The following is an 11100-nucleotide window of genomic DNA, read 5'->3' on the forward strand; positions in this document are numbered from 1 at the left end:
ATAAAGGCCCATCTGACTCACTAATGTCCTTCAGGGACAGAAATCGACCATCCTTACTTGGTCCAGCCTAGATGGGACTCCAGATCTAATGCATTACAGTTGACTCTTAACTGCCCCCTGAAATGGTCAAGGAAGCCATTCAGTTCAAGGTTAATTATGTATGGGCAACAAACGTTGACAAGGCCCACGTCCCATGAAAGAACAAAAAAAAAGCCTTTCTAGATAGTGCAAGAGGAATACATAAAAATTCTCACAACAATGCAATGGATTCTGAATGTAGAGTCAACTGATACAGAGGCAATCTGGCATCAGTTACTGGTGCAACACAACATTTTGGTATGCTAGCCAACGTGAAGGACTTGGCCCAGAATTTCAATCATCATCCCACATTGTCAGGGATCACCACCTGCAATCTTCACTGTTTCTCGTTCCATAAATGCTGCAGGGTGTGCTGAGTATCTCCAGCATTTTCTGTTTTAATTTTAATTTCCAGCATTCAGTGTGTTCATTCTGAAATCCATGAAACTGCGTAGCTTCCATAGTCTATCTTTAATCATGATGTGGAGGTGCCAGTGTTGGATAAAGTCAGAAGTCCAACAGGCTTATTTGAAATCACAAGCCTCCATAGCACCGCTCACTTCACCTCATGAAAAACCTTCTCACTAACTGATGGTACAACTGATGCGTCCAGAGTACAGAACCACTGGTGAAAAAACAAGGTAGTGAAAACTTCTGCAAGGAGCTTTTTCTCCAATCACAAATCATTTCCTTTGTGGGAGAAAAGATACAGTGATTGGAGCAGCAGCCAGCTGTGTGAATGTGGGACTTCATTCAAACTGAGACCTTAATACTGGAGTGGTTGAGTGACTGAGCAGTGAGATGAAGGAAAGACCGCAAGTGAGAGTTTCCGTGTTGCCAGATGGATGTTAGGGAAGACCAAGTGCTTGCACTATTGTGTAGACATCATAAGTATGCAAGAGGGTGGCAAAAACACAGACAAAGAGAAGGTGCATGAGACGGATGTAGATGTAGGGGGTTGCAAAGGGGAGCAGGTACACAGTGAGAACCATAAATATTTTTTTGAGAATGTAAATTGGAAAATCAAAAGTCGTGGCCAATGCCTAGGATGCAGATTTTACCACTTTTTTAAAAATTCAAGTCAAAAGTGAAATTGTACTGTGATTTACATAAAGTCAAGTGACTTTTGGAAAAGCTGAGCTGTTTAGAGAAAGGTCAGATGAATTTCTTACTTTGATTAGACAAATAGGTGGAAGGAGCAATGGGCTGCAGGTTACCTAGCAACAAAATTTAGACTGTTGGAGTTTCTATTTTGCCAAACTGGAGTGTGGAAAAGTTGGAAAAGTATGCAACAAACACAAAGACAGGTTTCTTTCTCTGTTATGGAGAGATTTGCAAGAGAACAAGTGGTCTCCCTCTTTCCTTCCCTTTGGCTAAAAGGCATTGTTCAAAGACTCTGATAAACAAGACCCATCTAAATGGCCATCGATCAGAAGCGAGGATTTTCAATTGTCCTGAGACTGACAGCAAGATGATCTTCGAGTAAAAAGTGAGGTCTGCAGATGCTGGAGATCAGAGCTGAAAATGTGTTGCTGGAAAAGTGCAGCAGGTCAGGCAGCATCCAAGGAACAGGAGATTCAACGTTTCGGGCAAATTCCTGATGAAGGGCTTTTGCCCAAAACGTCGAATTTCCTGTTACTTGGATGCTGCCTAACCTGCTGCGCTTTTCCAGCAACACATTTTCAGCAATATGATCTTGTTGACAGACACCAAAACAACTAAGAATGTCACTTCATTCCACTTTTGAGTTTTGGTCTTTTGATTCATGAGACTTTATTATTGTCTGTATTTTTCTACTGACAAAGATTCTGCAGAGCTTTATGTTCCATCTTACACAGTTATAATAGTAGTTAGCAACCCGTTTTGCCACTTGTTAACACTAAGTACATTTTTGTGTTTATAAATGAAACCTGTTTGGAGTCATATTTTTTAAACCCTAGCTAATAATAAACCAAATTAGCATCTTGCAGATTCAATTGTACATTTACATCTTGTGAAACAATGGAGATTCATTAACAATGCACTCCTCAGTGATGGTGCGAAAGGGTGTATAGCGGGCCAGGGATGAGCAAAGAGATGGAGATGTGAGCACAAGCAAGGTGAATGCCTGAGCTACCCAGAAGGCACAAGCATACACAAGGAAAAGCAAGCAAGAAGGCATGAACTTGAAAACGAGAGGGTGTAGGAGAGAGACAGTAACTGACTGAGATAGGGACTGAGAACATTGTAAAGTTCTATGTTGTTCAGACCCTTCGCCCCTCAATGTTGAGCCAACCTGTGGAAACAATCTCAAACCCATCTAACCTACACTATTCCATTTTTATCCATGTTTATCCAATAACCATTTAAATGCCCTTGAAGTTGGCAAGTCTACGACTGTTGCAGACAGGGCATTTCACGTCCCTACATCTCTGAGTAAAGAAACTACCTCTGACACTTGTCCTGTATCACGGTGGCACAGTGGTTAGCACTGCTGTCTCAGAGCGCCTGAGACCCAGGTTCAATTCCTGACTCAGGCGACTGACTGTGTGGAGTTTGCATGTTCTCCCCGTGTCTGCGTGGGTTTCCTCCGGGTGCTCCGGTTTCCTCCCACAGTCCAAAGATGTGCGGGTCAGGTGAATTGGCCATGCTAAATTGCCTGTAGTGTTAGGTAAGGGGTAAACGTAGGGGTATGGGTGGGTTGCGGGTTGGTGTGGACTTGTTGGGCCGAAGGGCCTATTTCCACACTGTAAGTAATCTAATCTAATCTATCACCCCTCAATTTAAAGCTACGTCCCCTCATACTCAAAAAAGCCTCTCACTGTCCACCTTATCTAACCCTCTGATTATCTTGTATGTCTCAATTAAGTCACCTCTCAACCTTCTTCTCTTTAATGAGGACAGCCTCAAATCCCTCAGCCTTTCCCCATATGACCTTCCCTCCATACCATGCAACATCCTAGTAAATCTCCACTGAACCCTTTCCAAAGTTTCCACATGCTTCCTATAATGCAGTGATCAGAACTGTATGCAATACTCCAAATGCAGCCAGACTGTTATGTACAGCTGCAGCATGACCTCATGGTTCAGAAACTCAATGGCTTCACGAATAAAAGCTAATACACCACATGCTTTCTGTATAAGGGAACGACTGAGGTAGGGTGTGTGTATGTGCTTGTGAGGGAATGAGAAAGGATATACTGTCGAGAGAGAGATGGTGAATACATAAGAGGAGGTGGGGCATGCAATAGTGAGAATGAGTGTGTAAACCCAGAGACTGGGAATGAGGTGGACACACACACACCCTCTTCAAAAACTATCCACTTACTTTGGTTGGAAGAGAAAGAAAACCCAAGCTGAAAGGCAACCTACAATTGCGCCCCACTCATAGAAATTCTTCCCAAACCAGAGGCAAACTGCAACTTAGTTAAACCCAACCCAGTGAGAGACTGGGGCCTTGGTCTGTCCCACTCTGTTGCTTAAATTGTTCTCTATTGCTTGGTACTTTTTATTGTCCATCTTTACTAATTAAAATTTAAAGGATTTATGTTCTTGGTGAGCAATTTATATTTTCTTCATGCCTTAACTTCAATTTTAGATCAGAAGTCACATGACACCAGGATATAATCCAACAGGTTAATCTGAAATCACAAGCTTTTGCAGCACTGCTCCTTCGGTAGGTTATGTGGAGGGAAGCATACAGGCACAGAACTTTTATGCAGACAGATAATGGTAAGATAATTCCAGTAAATAAATAGTGTCAAAGATAAATACAAATGGTGTGAGTGGAGTATCGGCAGGCTGGATAACAACTCTTTGCAGGTGACCCAAAAATGTCAAAGTGTGAGGAAAGTGTCAACCAGCTGGTTAGCAAGTGAAAGGATGACCTATGATTCTATTACTAATTACAAAAAAAAATCAAAAATAAGATGATGCTTGAGACAGAGCAAATGACTGGAATGGCACGATAGGTATCAGAGTTGCATGAAAAGGCTCTAAAGTAATCCAAAACTGTACAAACTAATTATGTAGAGAGATAATATCAAGTTATCAAGATAATGGTGTCAAAACAGAACAGTAAGGAAGATTTTACAAACACTGAACAGCATGGTGGAGTTACATGTACAGGGATCATGGGTACAGAACTTGACCATCAGTTTCTGCTTGGTGATTCTGTGTCGTTATGCATCTTGAACACCACCTTGGAGGCCATTTACCGAAGATCAGAAGCTAAATGTCCTTGACCACTGAAGTGTTCCCTAACTGGGAGGGATCACTCCTACCTGGCAATGGTTGCACAGTGTCCATTCATCTATTGTCAGTGTCTGCGTGGTCTTGCCAATATAGCATGTCACTAGGCATCCTTTCCTGCAGCATATAAGTAAGGCAACTTTGGCCAATTCACGAGTATGTACCGTGTCCGTGGTAGGCGGTATTCCCACATGTGATGGTATCATGCTATTCCAGTCATTTGGTTTGTCTTCAACACCATCGTATTTTTGATCGTTTGTAATCATTAATCGTATCTTAGATCATCCTTTCATTTGCTGCGCAGCTGTTGACACTTTACTCACACTATTTGATACTTTTGATCACCTGCAAAGATTTATTATTCAGCCTGTCAATAGTCGATCCATACAATTTATATTTATCTTATAGCATTCTTAATTACCTGGAATTATCTTACCATTAGCTCTCTGCATAAAAATTCTGTGCCTTTATGCTTCCATCCACTACACCTGATGAAAGAACAGCGTTCCAAAAGCTTGTGATTTCAAAGAAACCTGTAGGACTATAACCTGGTGTTATGTCATTTCTGATCTTGTCCACCCCAGTCCAAAACCAGCACCTCCACATCATAATGCATCTCTGTTACACTTAATGCAGTCTCAGTCCTATACTCATATGTGCCCACATGCTAACTTACTGGGGATTGGGCATTCACATTCACTGAAAGACAAAAGCTACCCATTAAAATTTCCCTCCCAGTCAGGGAGCACCTCAGCAATCAAGGACATTCAGCCTCCAATCTTCAGGTAAGCGTCCTCCAGGGCTGTCTTCAAGGTCGACAACAAAGCCAAATCACCAAGCAGAAACTGATAGCCAAGTTCTGTACCAATTAAGATGGCCTCAAACACAATCTTGGCTTAATGTCGCACTACATGTAACCCCACCACACTGTTTTGTATCTGTAAAATCTTCCTTACTGTCCCTATTTTCACACCATCACCTTGATAAATTGTTACTATCTCTACCTTCATTAACTTGCACAGTTTTAGATTAGTTGTTATTTTGGTTAGAGCCTTCCTTATACCTATCATTTATTCCAGCCATTTGGTATGTATTTGTTGAAGTTATTTTTCTGCCTTAATCAATTGGATCATAGGTCATCCCTTCACTTGCCATTCAGCTGTTGACACCTCACTCACACCATTTGACACTTTTGGTCACCAGTCGAGACTTGTTATTCAGACCTTCAACATTTCACTCACACCATTTGTATTATCTTTGGCATTCTTAATTACCTAGAATTATCTTGCAATGATCTCTCCGCCTATAAATTCTATTCCTGTGCACTTGCCTCCACTTCACCTAATGAAGCAACAGTGCTCCGAAAGCTTGTGATTTCAAATAAACCTGTTGGACTGTAACCTGGTATCATGTGACTTCTGACTTTGTCCACCCCAGCCCAACAACGGCACACTCACTTCATTAAAATTCAACATAGAGAAGTAAAAGCTCACACAAAAAATAGAAGAATTCTAACTTTTTAATAACACAGGCTGTGAACAGTCCAATGGATTACAGCAGATTCCACACGAACTCAAATTATATACATTCAAAAAAAGCAATCTCAAAAACATCTTTAAGTAAAAATCTAAGGGAGTTGAGCATAGACTACTGGTTTGCTGCTTCACAGGCATCAATCCAATCACTGTAAACATCCACTGGCTCTGACAGATCTGAGTTAACAGCAGTTAAAGAAACGACACCAGCAATGAAATCAACAGTAGTCATCTAAAATCACCAAAATTAACACTGAATTGCAAAACCAGTGCCCTGGGGGAAAGGGAATTTAGGGACATCAAATTGTGTGCACTCTTCCCACAGCTCCTGAACAATGGGCCCAAAAGTACAGAATTCTGTTCACTAACCTTTTCACCCAGTGCCCATTGCAAGAGCTAATCTCACCAAGTTTACCACCCAGGGAGAACTAATCTCACCATTATCCCAACAGCAAAACCAACTTGTATATATATAGTGCTCTTATTAGGAAAAATGACTAAATGTCTGGTCAAATAGGGAGGATTTAAGCAGTGTATTAAAGAAAGAAAGAGGAAGAGAGTTGGAGAACATGCCAGGCATTAGACCTTTGGCAGATTAAGGCTCAGCTCCCAATGGTGGAACATTTAAAATCAGAGGTGCTCAAGAGAGATCAACATTGAAGAACAGCAGATATCTCAGACGGTTGTAGTGCAAACAGAGATTACAAGTGAGACTAAAGAAACAGTTCTCAAGGGGCTGCTTCACCAATTTTATCCAATTCACTCAACACAGATCGATTAACAAGACTCACTGTCACTTGTCAACAGACCTTTGATGATTTTAAGTTCACAAAAAGTTAAAAGTGAGAGGCCAGCCAAGAACAAGGTAGAATAGTCAAATGTGGAGCAACTGGAGATGTGAATAAGTATGTAAACCACAAGAATGTTAAGGCAGGAGCACAGGTAGATGAATTTACAACCTAAAAATGGACGTTGTTATGGCATAGATGAATGGTTGGAGGTTGATCAAGTTTAAATGCAGCAGAGACTGTGAAAAAAAACTGGTTCAGCTTTAGGCAGCTTTTGAGGTGAAGTTGGCAGCTTGAGAACACTGGATTTAATCATACCAACGTTCAGCTGAAGATATTTCTGCTCATTCTGTCATTTAAGAGATGGTGGAGGGAACAGACAAAGCAGCAGTGAACTTGAGCTTGAAATGTGTGTCACTAGTATGTAAGTTTTCAGAGGATGTTGCCAGAGATTGCATGGAGATGAGAAATAAGGAGACCAAGAAGAGATTCTTGGAGGGCTTCAGACGGAACAGTACAGGAAGAAGCTGGTGTGGATGATTGTAGATGTAAATTAAATCAGACAGGTGCAGTGCCACCCGAAAAGAAAATCTCAATAATCTCCATCCTGTAATATCCATGGCTTCCACAACTGATCGCTTACATCTGCTAGCTCATCAACCTAACACTTTTCTTCAGTAAACCTGTTCACAGTGTGAAGATCAAGTAATTACCCATGTAGGTCAATGAGCACAGGAATTATAATGAGTGAGCAAGACTGGCTAAAGATGAGAATACAGACACCATCTTTGTGGACGAGCTGAAATTGATAATAGTAGAGGAAAGCAACCTGACCAGAAGAGCACTGCAAAGTACATCTGGATCAGAATCAAGGTTGAAAAATGTGATGCTGGAAAAACACAGCAGGCCAGGCAGCATCCGAGGAGCAGGAGAATCGATGTTTCGGACATAAGCTGCCTGGCCTGCTTTGTTTTTCTAGCATCACACTTTTCAACTCTGGTCTCCAGCATCTGCAGTCCTCACTTTCTCCTACTGGATCAGAATCAACGCTGCTTGTTTTGCCACTTTACTGGTGTAATACCTGGCTCATATCAAGATCTGGACAAACCATATTTCTTTCCAATTAAACTTGGACCGAAGCCATTATTTTTTGACTCACCACTGACTCTAAACCCTCTCTGCCATTGACTTCAATCACAGTCTTATCATTTTATCAAAACCCAAACAAAACTTCTGATCACAAATATTCTGCATCACAAAAATACTTGGATCGCCATAACAACATCCACCTACTTCCACCTTCTGTAGAAATCGCATCCATGTTTTTGTTGCTTCTAGATTATTCTCCACAAACTTCAGCTCACCAAGTATTTGTTTTTTGTCTGTATCCTATCCTCTTTGTAATAAGCCTAAGTTAGACACTAGTCCTCTCAATGCCTTGAATTTTAAACTGCATTTAAATCCCTTCATGGCCACATTCCACCCTATCTCAAACCTCTTCAGTGATACACTTCCCATGTCCAATCCAACAAGCGGATGCCTCCACTATTCAACCAAAGAATGTCACACTCCTCCAACACTCACTTTGAGCATCTCCGCTCTCCTTTGCCCCAATTTCTGCTAACACTGGCTTCAGCTATCTACGCCCAGGCTCTACAGTTTTGTCTTGAATTCTTGAGGGCATCCATACAAACAATCTCTGACTAAGCTTTAGGCCACACTTGCTGAAGTCTGATCATTTCACTCCTTGAGATCTTACTTCTACTAAATTGGATGTTGTATGCTTGACACAAGAATGGAGAAACATGGCCATGAGGAGGTATGGACAAGGAGAAGGTCAGACCGAATATCCATGGACGTGAACTGTCCCAGAATCTCTCCAACCATGTTCTTTTGCTTTTAAATGAAGGATACATGTTATTGGAGTTTGGAATTCTTCTAAACACACAGTGCAGGATATGATTCCTGTATTCCGTGCGCGATCCCTGAAAAAATGGGAGTGGGGAGAAAAACATTAGAAATAACTAAATTTTAACATGATACTCCACACAATATTCTCAGAACGAGAAAACCCATTCCCATTAGTTCTCCCCACCCGGATTTGTTCAGCCCCAGCCAAAGGCAAAACCTATGAAATTTAAAAGGATCACAGAAGCATTACCTGCAGATAGCTAAGAACAGAATTCAGGAAGCACAGCTCCATGCACACAGACCTCTCTGGTCAAGAAACTGGCAAACATTCAGTGAATTTGTTCATTTATGTATTTCTTGGATGGTGCATGAAATTAGATATTGACAGGTGTTTAAACTCCAACAGTATATGCTGCTTTTTTTAAAAAAGTACTCTTTAATAAAAACAGTAAAGACTCAATCACTATAAGCAGTATTTACAGGAAAGGCCATAAGGTGGAAGATCAAATAAACTTGAAGCACTAAGCTTCAGAAGGTGCACCTTGGAAAGGAAACCTACAATAAAAAGTTTACAGCACAACTTGGCATAACAGCCCCAAAACTTACATAGCACAGTAATTGACAAAGTGTAACTTCCTAATCTGATTACATATCCACAATTTAAATCAGGAAATGAGGGCCTGTACGATATTGAATCTTTCAACCCAGTATGTGAAAGACAAAGCATCATGCTGTAGGAGGTAATACATTAGCATGGATTGAAGATTGGGCAATAGAGAGAGGGCGAGAACACGAGCAAGACACATGGAAGAGGCGAGAGAGCAATCAAGACATGGGGGAAGGGCAAGCGAGGCACGGGGAGAGAGACAGACAGACAGAAACATGGGGAGAGGACGAGCGAGACATGGGGAGAGAGCTTGAGAGAGAAAGACAGCGAGAGACCACGAGAGAGTGAGAGTTACACGAATGCGAGACAGAGAGAGCATGTGCGAGAGAGTGCAAGAGCGAGTGCACGGGCAGGAGAGAGAGGGACAGACAGACAGACACTGAGACAAACAGACAGACAGAGAGAGGGGCAGGCAGAGAGAGAGAGAGAGAGAGAGAGAGAGAGAGAGAGATGCAGGCAGAGAGAGAGAGAGAGAGAGAGAGAGACAGACAGACAGGCAGAGAGAGAGAGAGACACAGGCAGAGAGAGAGAGAGAGAGAGAGAGAGACACAGGCAGAGAGAGAGAGAGAGAGAGAGAGAGAGAGACACAGGCAGAGAGAGAGAGAGAGAGAGAGAGAGAGAGACACAGGCAGAGAGAGAGAGAGAGAGAGAGAGAGAGAGACACAGGCAGAGAGAGAGAGGGGCAGAGAGAGAGAGGGGCAGAGAGAGAGAGAGAGACAGGCAGAGAGAGAGAGAGAGACAGGCAGAGAGAGAGAGAGAGACAGGCAGAGAGAGAGAGAGAGACAGGCAGAGAGAGAGAGAGACAGGCAGAGAGAGAGAGAGACAGGCAGAGAGAGAGAGAGGCAGGCAGAGAGAGAGAGAGGCAGGCAGAGAGAGAGAGAGAGGCAGAGACAGGCAGAGAGAGAGAGAGAGAGAGAGAGAGACAGGCAGAGAGAGAGAGAGAGAGAGAGAGAGACAGGCAGAGAGAGAGAGAGAGAGAGAGAGAGGGGCAGAGAGAGAGAGGGGCAGAGGGAGAGAGAGACAGGCAGAGAGAGAGAGAGACAGGCAGAGAGAGAGAGAGACAGGCAGAGAGAGAGAGAGACAGGCAGAGAGAGAGAGAGACAGGCAGAGACAGGCAGAGAGAGAGAGAGAGAGAGAGAGACAGGCAGAGAGAGAGAGAGAGAGAGAGAGACAGGCAGAGAGAGAGAGAGAGAGAGAGACAGGCAGAGAGAGAGAGAGAGAGACAGGCAGAGAGAGAGAGAGAGAGAGAGACAGGCAGAGAGAGAGGGGCAGAGAGAGAGAGGGGCAGAGAGAGAGAGAGAGAGACAGGCAGAGAGAGAGAGAGAGACAGGCAGAGAGAGAGAGAGAGACACACACAGGCAGACAGAGAGAGAGAGAGAGTCAGGCAGACAGAGAGGGGCAGGCAGAGAGAGAGAGAGGGGCAGAGAGAGAGAGAGGGGCAGAGAGAGAGAGAGAGACGGGCAGAGACAGGCAGAGAGAGAGAGAGAGAGAGACACACACAGGCAGAGAGAGAGACAGGCAGAGAGAGAGACAGACAGAGAGAGAGAGCGACAGACAGACAGGCAGAGAGACAGCGACAGACAGAGACAGGCAGAGAGAGAGAGAGAGAGGCAGAGAGGCAGGCAGAAAGAGAGGGGCAGGCAGAGAGAGAGAGAGAGGGGCAGGCAGAGAGAGAGAGAGAGGCAGAGAGAGAGAGACAGGCAGAGAGAGAGAGACAGGCAGAGAGAGAGAGACAGGCAGAGAGAGAGAGACAGGCAGAGAGAGAGAGAGACAGGCAGAGAGAGAGAGAGACAGGCAGAGAGAGAGAGAGAGACACACACACACACAGGCAGAGAGAGAGAGACAGGCAGAGAGAGAGAGAGACAGGCAGAGAGAGAGAGAGAGACACACA

At 43.4% G+C, this 11100-nt stretch overlaps 1 protein-coding gene across 1 annotated transcript in view; it reads right to left on the bottom strand.

Annotated features, from left to right (window-relative positions):
• Positions 1-5809: 5809 nt before the first annotated feature.
• elof1 (elongation factor 1) overlaps positions 5810-11100 on the bottom strand; it is a 56406-nt gene continuing 51115 nt past the window's right edge. The window contains exons 3-4 of the mRNA XM_060855172.1: positions 8546-8616; positions 5810-6020 (exon numbers count right to left, since the gene is read on the bottom strand). Coding sequence (XP_060711155.1) covers positions 5956-6020; positions 8546-8616 — 136 coding nt within the window. The 3' untranslated portion in view covers positions 5810-5955. The remainder of the gene's footprint in view (positions 6021-8545; positions 8617-11100) is intronic.

This window comes from Hemiscyllium ocellatum, chromosome 45 (genome assembly GCF_020745735.1).
Source record: "Hemiscyllium ocellatum isolate sHemOce1 chromosome 45, sHemOce1.pat.X.cur, whole genome shotgun sequence".
NCBI classification, from domain to species: Eukaryota; Metazoa; Chordata; class Chondrichthyes; order Orectolobiformes; family Hemiscylliidae; genus Hemiscyllium; species Hemiscyllium ocellatum.